General features: G+C 44.8%; 1 protein-coding gene across 1 annotated transcript; it reads left to right on the forward strand.

The window, feature by feature from the left end:
* The first annotated feature begins 7,164 nt into the window (after positions 1–7,164).
* On the forward strand, positions 7,165–12,540 carry LOC127339152 (tRNA nucleotidyltransferase cca2). The gene is made up of 15 exons (XM_051365032.2): positions 7,165–7,776; positions 7,843–7,976; positions 8,297–8,414; positions 8,631–8,683; positions 8,791–8,840; positions 8,937–9,035; positions 9,460–9,569; positions 9,645–9,772; positions 9,957–10,047; positions 10,236–10,319; positions 11,442–11,501; positions 11,594–11,738; positions 11,937–12,086; positions 12,236–12,336; positions 12,430–12,540. Exons 1-15 carry the CDS (start codon positions 7,639–7,641, stop codon positions 12,538–12,540), a joined length of 1,572 nt encoding a protein of 523 aa, XP_051220992.1. The 5' UTR covers positions 7,165–7,638.
* Positions 12,541–16,302: the final 3,762 nt, after the last annotated feature.

A 16,302-nucleotide genomic window follows, 5' to 3' on the forward strand; every position in this document is an offset into this window, starting at 1 on the left:
ACTAAAGGTCATCCGCCCCGACGGACGGCTGGCGCCCACGTGGACGGGCCTTTAGTCGCGGTTCGTAAGCAACCGCGACTAAAGGGGGGGGGGGGCCTTTAGTCGCGCATAATTGGTCCCGGTTGCGCAACCGGGATTAATGGCTGTTGCGAACCGGGATTAAAGCCCCTTTTTCTACCAGTGTGCCCATGTATATATTCGCCAGCCTCCGGCTTCCCCTCTTTTACTTGCTCAACGATGCTGCCCTCCCTCCCTCATCATTCTACATATTGTGTTGCCCTTCCTTTCCATTCATCGACGTGCTTCCCTAGATCGGGCCCGACGTCCTTGACCTCGTGTCATCTAGCTTGGGGGGCTACTGGCCTTCTCCTTGTGCCGCCCAGCTTGGGGACCCAGTGGCCTTCACCCCGATGCCAAATTTATAACTCGGTGAAGCACTTTTCCGTATTGTATGTGGCATTGAAAAAGAAAATACAGTGTATTTCCATGACTATACTCGTTAGCATCATAAATCGGGGGAAGAAAAAGAGTAGTGGGAAGGGAGGAAGAAGAGCGTCGCCCTGTCGTGCAATGCCCACAACATCATCCCTCTAAACTCCGGCGCCACCACTTTAGTTTTCGGCACCGATGACCCGTACCCCCACTAACCCTAAGTTTCCACGGCGTCATCCGCGATATCACCGACTCTGACTTTGTTTGAGAAGACGGCCAGTTTCAGGTCATCCAGTAATTGCTAATTTGCTTCCTTGCTTCCTCTTAATTGTTCAGCAGCGCTCGTCACAAGGGCTGTGCTCTCTATTACGCGTTTTTAGCCTACCTGAACCTGTGGCTTTGCTTCTCTTAGTTGTTCCGATGTGCTCGTCACATGGGGGCTTTGCTTCCTCTCCATTGTCCTCCTCCACACGGACTTCTTTTAATTATATATATGCACCATGCACCATGCAGGTGGCAGCTTGCCCACAATGCATCATTTTGCTGCTCCTTGTTGATTTCTGAGTCACCTTGTATCCAAGGAACTCACGGATGTATATAAACCAAGGAAAAAAATAACGCGCTATAACAAAATAGTGTCAGCCAAAAATTACGCTATAGCGCCGAAACGATGTAGCGTGAGCTGCCTAGAAACGCCTAAGATTGCTATTAGCACCAAAATAGCGCGCTATTTTTTCCATGATATAAACCGGTCGAATTGAGTGTAAGGAAGCAATGTGGGACTAAAACATAAGTATAATATGTTCGAATAGTAGCTCAGTTTCTCCAATACATCAATCGCCATACATTGCACAAGAGGTGGAAAGTTCTGGACCGGTGTATGTGAGCTGGGTTGGGCCTTGTACTTGAACACGGTCGGATCCGACTTTTTTGGGGGAACGTGCTGACACCAGCGATCGGAAACTAAACGATTTTCATGATCAGGCATCAGATGGACAGATTGGTTTTGAGGGGTGCTCCTATTCCTTCTATTCGGCACTCAACGCACGTGTTACGGCACCAACGTTTTAAAGAACTGCCATATGGGCCGGCCCAACAGATTTCCTTCGCTGCCGCTGCTGCTCGCCCCTGCAGCCGCCGCCTGCTCTCACCTCCCGCGGCTGGCGGCGCTCCTGCGCCACTCCCCTACTCGAGCCACGACCACCTCCGGTCCATCGCCGCCCCGACCTTCCCTCTAAATTCCCCCATTTTCTCCAGCTCCGGCGAGGTTTCCGCACTACAACAAGAACCCTAACTTGCCAGCCACCGCACCCCCACCCTAAACTAAGGTTTTCTTCCTCACCTCCATCGGCAACGCCGCGGCCAGCTGCGTCGTCCCCGTATCCGGTGAGGTCTATTCCTCGCAACAAATGGAAAACTCATGCTCTCACCTCGCGCGGAGCTCTTGCGCCGCCCCTGCTCAATCCACGACCACCACCAGTCCATCGTCGCCCCGACCTTCCCTCTAAATCCCCAAATTTTCTGCAGCTCCGACAAGGTTTCCGCAACACCATCCGAACCCTAACTCGCCGGCCATCGCACCCCCACCCTAAACCCTAAGGTTTTCTTCCTCACCCCCGCCCGCAACGCCGCAGCCAGCCGCGCCGCCCTGTCTCCGGTGAGGTCTATTCCTCGCCTAGCCGGCGATGCCGCGGCCAGTCGCGTTGTTCCCGTCAGCGGCAAGGTTCTTCGGCTGTTGTTGCACATCATCTTCTTCCTCTCAAGCCGGGGCGACACGAGAATGGTGGGCTGGCCCGTTGAGTCGGACGGGGTACGCGTCGACCCGCTAAGCGACGCAACGGGCGTCAAATAGGAATTGCCGGTTTTGACTACCACCATTATTCACGTAACCGGTGTCAGTGGCTGTAATTTCTTTCTAAAAATAGAGAGTAAATCTTATTTTCTTTATTAATAGGTAAAAATAAAAATAAAAATTAGAAAATTTGCCCATGGAAAGAATAACAAATTAAATTAATCGTGGCCTTATTCTTCCATTCTACATTCACTTCTTGAGCGTAGCACGATTGCACGAACGGGGCCAACAATAATATACGTTCACGAAAACGAACAACCCACAAATTTTAGCAAGGAGCATGACACTAAGATTCAGCGAGCAATCAATCAATAGTACAATTCAGCAATCAGTAGTAAATCTCAGAAAGCAAGAGATAGTAAATTTGAGCGAGTAGTAGTAAACTAAACTTCAGTAAGAAGCCTCACATGTACGTAAAATTCAGCAATATACTAATTCGACCTCAAATTAACCTTCCTCTCTCACTCTCCATGGGAATGACCGAGACACTAAAGCTTCTGGCAGCAAGCACCGTCTTGAACACCAAGGCTGCATCCAGCTGACGGGACGCTAGAGGAGTTCCCCAAATCAAATCGATCGGCGGTCGCCCCTCCCGTCTTCATGCAACACCACCTAGCTGACTCTCCCCTTCCTTTCTGTCGGAAGGAGCGCAACAGCAAAATGGGGGCGTTCCTACACCTCTCCAGCGTCCGCCCCTTTCCTTTTCTTCTCTCTGGTAGGTAGCATCAGTGCGGTGAGGTGGCCAGGAGCTGCGCCGGCATCCTCACCATGAAGATCTGAGCCGAACCGGGAGGCCGAGCTTTCCCAGATCGGGCGTGACGCGGTTCACGCCTCCCCTGACGAAGGGATCAGCTCTCCCCTGGCGACGGGACATGCTCGCGGGCTCGTGGAGACGCGCCTTCCCAAGCAAGACGATATTCGGCTCGCGGGGCCTTGCGTTTTCCTTCCGAATCGACCGTGAAGGCTCCCACGGCGGATGGCATGTCACCGATGAACAGTAAATTTTATTATTATATAGGAATTTGCCCGTGCGTTGCTACGGCGCAGGATAAAATCAGATAGTTCTAAACAACAGAATCAAATTGATGCAAACGCACCAACTAACAAATAATAGGCCATGACTTAGATATGTCCAAACTGCATGTAGAAAAATATAAGGACTACATCATTCTTCTCATAGTACACACAAATATTTGGTTTTCATCATTTTTTTCAATTAACCACTTGTTGAATTATTATTTTCATTCTTTTCAAATATTAAGAAAAATTAAATATTATATTGTGTATGTCGTACGATACGGGAGCCAAAATAGTTAAATTATAGATCCGTTAATAAATATGAATAATGAAATAAAATTACCTAGTTAACCAAGCAGCTTAACTGTGTGCCCGGGAATGAAGATGCGTTTGTTAAAACAATCGTGTGCTACCTTTGGTCTGTATTTCTTTACGTGCTCTAGCTTGCTCTATATTCAGAGCAAGGCAGGTCTGATTTCTTTTCCTAAGCTCGTCCCTGCTATTGCTGCGTTGCCGCTCGCTCTGCTCATTAGATAGAGAGCTCCTGCATGCATGCCGCTGTTGATCCTTAGTCGATTCCCAAATCCATTAGTCCTGCAGCTTAGCACTTATCGCCACGTCGATGACCATCCAAAATCAGATCAGTAAAAAAGTAACTGAACAAGCAAATCGGCGCCTCGATGGGCATCACCGCCCAGCTAAGCGCCACCTCTTGTCTTGCAAGTTGCAACACCGCCGGGGGAACCCCCAACGCGAAAAACTCGCCCCTCATCAACCTCTCTGTCGATCCCTATCCTTCTCCCTCCAGACGGAGTGCCGGGAATAAGACGAGCAGAGCCGACTGATCTGATAGTGACGATGTTTAGGATTATCCCGAGGGCTGCACGGATCAAGCTCGTTCGTTTCTTTCCTTCACTAGTAGAAAAAAGGCCTTCCATCCCAACCCATTAGTCCCCAAATACTTTGACCCGAGACTAATGGGGTCTTTAGTCCCGGTTCTACTTTTCAGGTTTTTTACTCATTTTTTGCTTTGTAAAATATAAAAGAAAATGATAGAAATTTCAAAAAATAAAATCTATTAAGATTCCTCTATGTTACGGAATCTACTATTAGGGAAAATTAACAAATTTGAATTTTGACTTTTTTTGCAAAAAAAGTTTAGGAAAAGGTAAAATGGCATTAACTTTTGCATACGACGTCGTAAAAAGGCGTATAATATATCAAAATGATCGTGGGAAAAAGTTACATCCAAATTCAACAGGGTTTACCAGGTTAGCCAATTTTTAGATTCTTAAAATTCCAAATGAAAATACGAAAGCAGGAAGATTTTAGTTTTTGCTATAAATTACGGATTTTTTTTTTATTTTTCAAAAAATTAAAATTAATAATTGCATCCTGCATAAAGATTACTATTACTTTTACCCAATTTTTAGATTTTCAAATTTTTAGGTTTTAGGTTTGGCAAAAAAATAAATATTTAAAAAATTAAAAAATTAAAAAATAATACAAATTAAAAAGTTAATGTTTATTTATTTATTCAAGATTATTATTACATCATTACTTTTGTTTATTAAAAGAATTATTTAAAATTCAAATAATAAAGAAATGTGGCATCGACCAACATGTTAATAGGATTGATATGATACTAGTATCACATACGTGCGCGGAAAGCACTTGGATGCAGGACGGGATGGAACTCGAAAGTTAAGCGTGCTAGTGCTAGAGTAGTGGGAGGATGGGTGACCGAGCGGGAAGTTTAACCACGAGCAAGTAATTTGACTAGAGATAAGTGTAGTTAGAGAGTAAACTATGCAAATAACTGAAATAATAGAAATTCTGAAAAAAATATAAAAAAAAGGAGTAGAGTAGAAAAAAATTAGAAAAAATAAAATAAAAAAATTTGAAGCAGGGTGGCATTTTTGCCCCGACACACACAGCCCACGTGGATGGAGGGGTGGGGCTTTAGTCTCGGGTATTTAATCCCGGTTGCACAGCCCCTTTTTCTACTAGTGCTTCTCAATCGTGGAGACAAAACACTGGTTTGTTGTCCTCCTCCACTTTTCAGGCACTTCAATGCCGGCGAGCTCAAGCCAGACGCTGTTTCGGCTGCAGCCAGCAGGAGGCATCTATGATCCATCGTCGAACTCTCGGCCATGTCGTCGCGCTCTTGTTGTCCTCCGCCACTTGGATGCCGGCGAGCTCAAGCTAGACGACGTAGCGGGTGCAGCCGGCAGTAGGAATCCATGATCCATCGTCGAACTCTCCGTCGTGCCGTCGCGGCCTTGTCCTCCGCCACTTGAATGCCGACGAGCTTAAGGCAGACGTCGTATCGTGGGCAGTCGTGAGGAGGCATCCATGATCGTCCAACTCTCCGCGGCTGCCTGCTTCTCGGCGGTGACCTAATTAATTGATCTTAGATGCGATAGGACGAGCTGATCACGGAGAGCCGAACGGGGCACATATATATAGCGAGATAGGTTGTTTTGTTCGTATCGAACTCTGCTCGTGATACGCCACCGTGTGCGGCCTGGACTATGTTTTGGCGATTGCTGATTGGGCCAAGCCCATGTTTAGCGACGGACGAAGCCAATGGCCCAGGGCAAGCGAGCCATCCAACGAAGCGACGTGCGCTCGGTTCCTAGACGGAAAATAAGGGTGTGTTTGGTAGCCTGTGCCACCTCAGAATAACTATCTCCCCTCATACATGGTGACCTCATACATGCCCAACTGAGATTTGTTGCTTGTTTGGTAGCCTGTATCAGTTGAGAGATGGCGAGTTGAGATGTTGTTTGGCAAAGGTTGTATAGGTTGAGACGTGCTGGGTGAAAAAAAATTACACAGAGGTCCTTAAGAAGAAAATCAAAAAGCAATCGGGTCCTTTCTTCTTGAAGACCACCGTACTGGGCGTACTGGCGGCGGCGTCCTGGCCGATGCGGGCCGACCTGGCGGCGCGACCTGGCGGAGTACTGGCGGCGCGTCGAAGAAGCTTCCCGGCGGCGCGTCTTGACCGGTGCGGCGCGTTCTGGTGGCGTCCTAGCGGCGCGTCCTGGAGGAAGCTTCCTGGCGGCGCGTCCTGGCTGGTGCGGCGCATCGTCGAGGCGGCTTCCTGGCAGTACGACGGCCAGCGGGAGAGCAGGAGGGTCGGAGGAGGGCCGGCATGGGAGGAGGGGCGACCTGGGAGCTTCTCAGGGGAGGAGGAGGAGGGTTGGAGGAGGGCCGGGAGAGGAGACGCAGAGAGAGAAGACATGAGAGGAGGAGGAGGACGGGGGAAATGAGGCTTCGGGTGGGGGTCTTGGGGTCTCGCGGGACCAGCCGAACAGTGTTTTGCAGGATGTGCTCGTCCCGGATGAGTAGCGAAGCTCGATTTGAGCTTCGCTCTCGGGCAGGGCTCTCGCCCATTTTTCGTATGAGCTGGGCAGTGGGGAGTTGGCCCGAGCCGACCTAACAAACAACTTCTCTTAACAAAAGGTGGGTTGGGGAGGGAAAATCTGAGCTCCCCCGGTCTACCAAACACGCCCTAAGACGAGCCGGTAGGAAGCACGCGGGACTTTTTGCAGAAACCTTAGCTCCTTTATTATTAGATATAGATTAGGTATACGTGTTTTGTGGCCTATGGATTATGCCGAGTCGCCTTTGTTGGATTACGCAAAATTGGTGCTGTAATTTTAACTGAGCTATTCAGGCCAGTCGCACTGTTATAGTATCGCATTCAGAATTTCCGATAGCATCAAATTGGTGAGATTTCAAGTTTAAAAAAAATGGTGAAATTTCGATTTGTCCTCGTCTAATCCAACCATTCAAAGGGGAGACAAGCGCAGATGGAATTGATCGATTAACAACATTTCGTCGGACACTTTGGGACTGAAAAAAGCTACTAGAACGGAGGAGCACGGGTCGAACGATACCTGCGGCGAAGCAGCACAAGGACGCCGCGACCTGCCTGGTTCGGCGAATAGATCATGGAGCTCGGCTTCCTCCTCGTAACACCAGTCAGGCATCGCGGAAGCAGCGGCGGCGATGGTGGCAAGGAAGTGCGGTGAGCTGGCCTGGGACGGCGGACCGCTCGGGAGAAGGGGACCCGGACACTGTTTGATGGGCTTCGAGTTGGCACCAGATCGAGCAGGCCGAGAGGAGAATAGGCCTCCTCTGGGCTTTCAGTTTCCACACGTAGCGCCCACGTAACCTACCGTTCTAGAGAGAAGAAAACTCGCCGCTCGCTGGCGCCGTTCTGCTGCCGCCAATTCGATTCGCCACGGCTGCTTCCCCTTCAACCCGGCACCAAGCTGAGCGCCTCCAGCCTTGGGTTTCTCCGGTCCGCCCACCGCCCCTTCGCCGCCATGGCGGTGGAGGCGCAGCAGCCGGGCATCGTGCTCACAGACCTTGAGCAGCGGATCTTCGACCGCCTTCTCGGCGCCGTCGACCGCTACTGCCCCGGCACCCAGCTCCGCGTCGCAGGCGGATGGGTCAGAGACAAGGTGATCGCCTTTTCTTTCTCTTTTCTTAGGTGGTTTCGTGACTTTCCTTTGGCATGTTCTCGGCAGCTATTGGGGGAAGCCTCTGACGACATCGACATCGCGCTTGATAACAACATGACGGGCCAAGATTTCTGCCGCCAAGTCAACAAGTACCTGGAGTGGATAGGCGAGGAGCAGAAAACAGTTTGTGTTAGCCAACGGTATGCGATCTGTATTGCGCTGATAACTCTGACAAGTAATCGTACTGCTGCCATGGCTAATGCCATTTTTTTTTTTTGCTTCTATGGTCAAAGTTAACAGCAATGGTTGGCAACCCTTTATATCCATAAACTTTACACCTTCATACAGTACATTCAAATTTTGTTTAATTGATTTTGAACTGAGGCATGAAAGGCCGGTATCTGATCCAACCAGAGCAGTATCCATATGCTCCTAAGTGTACCATACCAATTTGTCGCATTAACATGTGCATTAAAATTCCTTTTATCGTGAATTTGTGACATATTATAGTTTCTTGCAGCAATCCTGACAAATCTAAGCACTTGGAGACCGCGAAGATGAAAATCTGTGAAGTCTCGATTGATTTTGTCAACTTGCAGTCTGAAACATATGCTGAAAACAGTCGTATTCCCATGCTGGCCGGTATGAGCACCTCTTTGCATACCCATTTTGTTGCCCTTGTTGTTTATGTCTTTCTTAAAGACTCTTCTTGCAATGTTAAATGGGCATTTTGTAGGGTTCAATATGTGCAAACTTATTTTTTTGCGCGCTTCAGATTTCCACCCCCCCTTCCCTTTCATTGCTTTCTAAGGTAGTTACGACCAGTTTACCGCCATGCTTTTTTCGATGAGCAGGAGAATTGTGAAGCCAAAGTAGATGCACTCCGCAGGGACCTGACAATCAATAGGTAATATCAGCTGCCATTTTCAAATGAGATTGTTTTTTATTTAGAGTTATGCTTTCATTGCTACATGGTATCCTATGATGTATTCTCTGAAATTCGAATTGCTACAGCTTATTCTATAATATCACAACTAAATCACTGGAAGATTTAACTGAAAGAGGTGAGTTTAGTCGTTATTACGGGTTTATAAATTCATGTGACCAGTTTGTAAGTTCAGGCTTCAACATAATCATAATTGATCCTATACTCTATGAAGGTCATCAAGATCTGAAAAATGGCCTCATCGCTACCCCTTCACCTGCGAAAGCTACATTCCTGGATGATCCCCTCCGGGTTCTTCGAGCGATCCGATTTGGTATATTCAAACATCATGTGATTTTCTATTGCGATATTTATTTGCTTTTTTATGATATTATTATCTAAAAATATTAAGATTATGGAGGAGTATAACTTGACTTTCTATCCTTTGATAAGATATGACATGTAAAGTATGCTACTGGGGTAATCTATGCTTAATAAAACTAATAAAAACTTTCTTTTTCTATCAATGCATTGAAACGCAAGGCTTTTTCGTTTTCACGAAAAAAATAAAACTAATAAAAATGTTTCACTAGTTTGTAAGTCAAAAATCTTTTCAGTGTATTCATCATAAGTAGTCAATTCATAGTTCATTACTTGTGAGCCTGTGCATATGCATCATCTAGTCATCAATTAAATAGTGGAGCAGTGACTTCGAACATTTATTTTTCATTGGATGCACTAATATTTATCTCTCATAGCTGCTAGATTCAACTTTACATTAGCTGAAGATTTGAAAAAAGCCGCTTCTGATGAAGAGGTGAAATCGGGTCTTCGTAGCAAGATTAGCAGAGAACGTATTGGTCATGAGGTTTTATTTCTACACTTCTTATTGCTAATCTATGTTTCCTTAGGTCCCAATTTTATACAAGTGTAAAATGTCCAGGTTGACCGTATGATGTTAGGCAAAGATCCGGTTAATGCAATGTGCTATATCCGTGATTTGGGATTATTTTATGTAGTTTTTGAATTTCCTGAGAAACTGGATCCTCCAATTCTTGACAAGCATGATTGGTATGTACTTGCTCTGATATGTATTTATTCTATGTTTTGAGTATATGCAACTATGTCTCATACATTTAAACTTCAGACTTCTTTGCTTGTACAGTTTTACAATGAAACAATTTGCACTGGTCTGTTTATTTTCATTGTCATATTTAGTTCAATTCCATCACGTCTCGTATCTTCTGTTATGCAGGCTATGTGTTTCACATATTGAAGCGGCATGGAAGCTTGCACAGTTGATTGGCTGCTCTGTGTTCAGAGGTGGTTCTGATTCCACGTCGCAGGTCTGATTTTTAAGAATAGCATGAAATTCCTTAATCTGACACATAGTATTGTTACTCCGGAGATATGCAATACTAAGATTCTCACTACAGTTTCCTCCTACTGTTAGAAAAAGAATGATGCTTTATGCTATGGCTTACAAGAAACAAGATTTACTTACAATCAATTTCCTCTTGTTTTCCACTTTTAGGATGAACAGAGAAGGCTTTGCCTGTATAGTGCACTATTTTATCCAGTTCGAAATACGGTGTACATGGTAAAAAAATCAAAAAAGGTAACATCTAACTCATGCAATCTCCAAACTTATTTTGATGCAAATATTAAATATTTAAGGAGGTGAGCTCAAACTTGAGAGAGCAGCCTTGGTGCATCCAGGCCATGGTTTTTTCTTTGTATAAATACAACTCCATCCGTTCGGAATAAGTGTCAAAGAGTTGTCTAGATTGGCATGTACACACTAAAACACGTCTACATACATGGGAGTGTAACAAATCTGCGACACATATTTCCAAACAGAGGGAACATATACTACTAGTAAATCATCTTTAACCTTTTCTAATTCAGAAACCTTATTTGCTTAAGCAGGAAGAAAATTTTACTATCATGAAATTAGATTATGTTGAATTGTTCTCTAGAGAATATTTGGTGTGCCGTGGCCATGGTTATTCAGTAGTAAGATGAAGCTGGAAATTAGTTGCTTTAGTTAAGCGAATTTGGTGGGTTCTTCTTTATGATGCGGAAATTACGATGAGAGATTACATTGTCAATAATTTTAGGTACATGTGTGATCATAATTTTTATTCTACTTCTTAAGGAGGGGAAAAGGGCATCTTCGGTCATCTGATGTTTGCATTCTTAGATATCTAGATTCATTCAAGTATGATCTCCACTGCACCTCGTAGAGCATTACAACTCACCAACTTACATTGTCCAGTAAAATGTTTGCTGATTGTTACTCAATGCAGTCACATACTCACATATGGTTACTACCTAGCATAAGATCCATCACACTGTTAAGCTTGATCACATAGCTGGACTCTTGTCGGAAACCTTTTGTGGCAGTTAGTTTGTGGCCATCCAAAATCAGACCAGATTTGAATATTCATTTGTTAATTTTGTGTACATGTACGGATGTACCCCATTCCTGAAGTTCGAGAAATTGTATTTAGCATGCTTCAAATATTTAGGATCTGGTTAGTTACGAAGCCTGTTGTTTGCCCATGAAATTGTTCTTTCTTCTTTCGACTTCCTATAATTATGGTTGAGGCTTCTAGGCTCTAGCAGACCACTCTTGGATGTGGGCAAGTTTATTAGTAGTAAACTAGAAAGCTTCTTAATCGGCACTTTCCGATTCCTCTGTTGTTTATCAACAACTAATCTATCAAGGTTGATGCAGGTTTCTATTGTTAGCTATATTATTGGGAATTCTCTAAAGTTTGAAGCTGATGCCAAGACGGTACAGTTTCTGAGCAGGCCCCAGCAGCATTTGGTTCTGCATATTCTACGTCTTGGGTTTCTAATTTCTCATGATTTTTCTGTCATCATAAGATTCTTAACATGCATACTGCAAGTGAAAAGTTTGCGGAGTTAATTCTTGTCCTCGGGTCAAACGGAAATGTGGAAACTTTCAGAGAGAAGCTGAGTGATGAATATCTTGAGATACCAACAGACATGGTAAATCGTGTTTTGGCAGGTTGGCGCTTAACATGCTTATTCTAAAATTTTAACATTCTTAATATTGAAGGGTTCTCTATAATCCCATTTTTATGATGCCGAATTCTTCATTTGATTTTTTTGCCATATGGATTTAACTTATTAGAATATATCAGTTGGTAGTTTCATTCATGGCATTCTACGATGCCAAAATTTTGTGACGGTGTAAGCATTTCAGGACTTGTATTATATGAAATAAAGGAGCTTTGGCGTGTGTCACTGTTGATATCCACTCTGTCGTATCCACAAGTTGGTTCCTTCAGCCAGGCTGAGCTACATAAAAGTAAAGAGAAATATGTGAGAGTTGAGCGCTTGATAACTGACCTTGGTAAAGAACTTAACTGATGGTTGCAGAGTTATTTCCAGTTTCTTATGTAGATAGTTAACGTGATTGTGAGATTGCCTCATAACCACCAGTCTAAAATCCATGTATGTGGTCTGCTGTCCTGGTTTTTACCTTTTTATTCGGTTGTTCAGGTCTTGAAGGTGTATGGAACAAGTTGAAAAAACCGCTGCTAGATGGAGATGACATTCAGAGGGTTTTGCAGATTCCAGAAGGTCGCTTGGTTGGAAATTGGGTACACGCTGCTGCTTCCCTTCCCTTTGTAAGCGATCAATCACGTTGTTCTATTCCTTGACGTCATTAATGCAGGATTTATTTTTTCTCCCAGATACACAGGGAACTGAAGTGGCAGCTCGCGCATCCCCAGGGCACCAAGGAGGAGTGTGAGCAGTGGATGAAGCAGTATCTGCTTCCCAAACGCCAGAAAGTAAAAAAGTAGAACAGGCGAGAATTGTTAGCAATTTTGGAGCGTAGATACTTTGAGGATTTAGAGTAGGTCGGAAAGTTGCACTCGACTGTGTGTATAGTTTATCCTGGTGCTTGATGGACCTTAATCTTGACTGGTTTTTCACCAAGTCTGTAATTTATTTGTTGAGTAAATTTTGCTAAACCTGTGTTTGGGGCAGGATGCCGCAACCACATTCACCGGCCACTGATTCATTAGTCGAGCAGAAATGACATTGTGCATTTCCAGTCCACCCCCTTTTCGGCAGATTATCCTTGGTAAGAATGTTGTTTTTAATGATGAGCCACAGGAAAATTTTCACTTTCAGTACAATTTTCGTTTTCCACATGAATTTATATTAAAAATCCCCCTCTGATCTCAGCTGAAGGTAAAGGCTTTTGACAGAGAACTTTCCAGCAGCACCAATTTTCCACATGATTCTATCAGGAAGATCATTAAAATGCACCTCGTCCACCAAACTTCTCAACTCCTCCCATTGCCTCAGAGTATCACCATACAACGTTCTTCTGAATCAAATCAAACCCCAACCTTCTTCTTTAACTTGTGAAGCAGTCACTGTTTTACTAAAGGTGAGATTGAACAGTCTAGGAAACTGGGACTTTAGGGGAATATTATTCACCCATGGGTCATCCCAGAACAGAGTTTTCTCACCATTGTTGGTCACTTTGTTAGCAAAACGCTGGAAGATACGGTTAACTCCCAACAGACTCTGCCAGAAGTGAGAACAGCCTCGCAAGAGAGAGAACTTGACCATTCAGGTATTTTCTCGAAATGAGCTGCTGCCAGGTTCCTTCAGAAATTTCCAACTTCCAAAGCCATTTACAAAGCAGACTGATATTCATTGTAGATAAATCCAGCACACCAATACCACCACAGTCCTTAGGCAGACAAACTGTGTGCCAGTTGACTAGATGATATTTCTTTTTATTATCCAGTTCATGCCAGACCATCCTTTTCCTGTGAATGTCAACTTTTGAGATGAATTTCTTGGGCGCTTCCAGGAAAGACAACATATACAGAGCAATGCTGCTCAGGCAAGCGTTAACCAAGATGACATGATCACCAATAGAAAGCAAATTCCCTTTCCAGCCTGCCAGCTTCTTAACAAACTTCTCTTCTACTGGGCTCCATTGAGAAGCAGCTAGCCTTTTTTCGTCCACAGGCATCCCCAAGTACTTCATAGGAAGGGAGGCAGTTGGACAAGTGAAGATTCACTGTACTGTGCCGCATGATCCTTAGACGCCCCAAGACAGTAAACCTCACTTTTGTGAAAGTTTATCTTAAGGCCAAAGACTTGTTCAAAGATTCACAAGATGAACTTTAAGTTCCTCGCATTCTCAAGCTTGTCTTCCATCAGCAGAATTGTATCGTCTGCATATTGAAGGATCGAGATTCGACCATCAACAAGATGTGGAACAAGTCCAGAAATAGTCCCTCGTATGCAGCTTTCTTAACCAACATAGCCAGGCCATCTCCCACTATGTCAAAGAGAAGGGGAACAAGGGGATCTCCTTGCATGACTCCTGCATAAGTGGGAAAATAAGGCCCAACTTGATCGTTAACTTTAGTAGCAACTCTCCCACCTCTCACAGTTTTCATGATCCAGTTGCAAAGCAGATCTCCAAAACCTTTTGCTTGCATCATCTGGTATAGAGAGGCCCAGTTAACTTTGTCGTATGGCTTTTCAAAATCAATTTTGAAAAGGACATCAGCCATTTTTTTATGGTGAATCTCGTGAATTGTCTCGTGAAGAAGAACAGTTCCTTCCATGATGAACCTGTCTTTGATGAATGCGGTCTGAGTGTCAGAAATCACTTTGTGAATGATTAATCCAAGCCTAATTGCCAGCAGCTTCGTTAGTATTTTATAAGTGACGTTAAGCAGGCAAATAGGTATGAATTTTTGGATAATGTCAGCATCTGGGACTTTTGGAATCAGGGAAATTACCCCATGATTCAGCCTTTCAATGTCCATGTCCCCTCTGTGAAATGCATCAAGCATCTCCTTCAAGTCATGTTTGATGACATCCCAGAATTTCTGAAAGAACTCAGGAGGGAGGCCATCCGGACCGGCCGCCTTCTCTGATTTCATCCCGATCAAACGGCCTTGTTGGTAATGTTTGTCTTTGCCCAGTTCCGAACGGAAAGGCATTCGGCAAGAAGCAAAACACTGGGTAAAGATGACTTTTTCGGTAGTGCATGCATCAGACTGTACGTAGCCCATAATCATATAGTAGAGCCGTTCTATCATACAAAGCACAGGCGGACCTTCATGGAGACCAAACCGGGCCATGGCCCCCCCGAGCAAAATTACAATTTTACTAGTACCCCTACTACTCCAGCCCATCAGCCCATGTACGAGCGACAGAACAAGCACTTCTCAGCCCGTTGACCGACAGATTCTTCTCGAGCAGTTTCTCGTCTCATCTCCTCCCTCGTTCCTAGACTGAGCAGCGAGGTCGAAATCAAGGGTCGAGGCGGGAGCTTGTCACGGTCAGGCATCGGGAGCCATGGCTCGTGCGCGAGAAGAGGGGAAGAAGAGGAGCGACTCGGGCTCCAGGAAGATAGCTGCTTGCAAGGGAAGGAAAGATACAGAGAAATAAAATATTTTGATATGGCTTGATCCTCCTGACCACCCCAGCTGTCCCTTATAACATGAGACATGCTCAAGCCTAATTGTTCATTACAGCACTAATAGTTCATCAATTAACTAATAAAGATAATTAAGTTAAGGCATCGCTAGTACAACTTCATTTAGACAGTAGGGTCAGGTGTGATCCTGACAGAGCCCCCCTCGCAAGGCAAGACTTCAAGGCTTGAACTTCGGAAATGTGTCTTGTACCTAAGAAGCGTCCTCCCAGGTTTGATTCCCAATGTATGAGCCACTGCGGAATTGGGATATCATAATCCTCAGCTGTGCGAGGCACGAGTCGACGTTGGAGCACTGCGACTGGAAATTGTTTCACTTTGCCATCATCAGTAATAGCTGGTAGTGTTGAGTTAGGAACATCATGAAGACCGAGATGCTTTTTTAGTTGGTTGACATGGAAAACATCATGTAACTTGGCCTTCTCTGGTAACTGGAGTTGATATGATAATGTGCCCACTTTTTTAAGAACTCTGAATGGCCCATACCATTTGGAGGACAATTTAGGAGGATTCTGTCTGCCCAGGGATGTCTCCCTGTAAGGTTGCATCTTGAGGTAAACAAAATCTCCCACCGTGCGGCGAGCATTAGCATATTTCTTCATTCTCGCCTGAGCTTTAGTCAGATTCCTGTGCAGAAGAGTGATCATGTGTTCCTTTTCCATGCTGTTGCTCACACTGTCATCAGTTGGAGCATAAGGAGTTGGTATGTTCTGTAGCAGTGGTGGAGGATACTCATAGAGGGCCTGGAAGGGAGTCATTTGGATACCAGAGTGATAAGAACGGTTATACCACCATTCTGCCGCCGGCAACCAATCGAGCCATTTCTTTGGTTTTTGGAAAACCATGCATTTGAGATACTATTCTAAGCACTGATTGACACGCTCCGTTTGGCCATTTGTCTCAGGATGGTGAGTGCTGTAGTTCAGCTTGATGTTGAAACTAGAGAATATGTCTTTCCATAGTTTGCTAGTGAAAATGGTGTCCCTATCACTCACTATGCTTGCAGGTGGTCCATGCAATTTGATGATGCTTGACATAAACACATCTTCTATAGTTTGTACTGTATAGGGGTGAGATAGAGGTATGA

This window comes from Lolium perenne, chromosome 3 (assembly GCF_019359855.2).
Source record: "Lolium perenne isolate Kyuss_39 chromosome 3, Kyuss_2.0, whole genome shotgun sequence".
In the NCBI taxonomy this organism is placed as follows: Eukaryota; Viridiplantae; Streptophyta; class Magnoliopsida; order Poales; family Poaceae; genus Lolium; species Lolium perenne.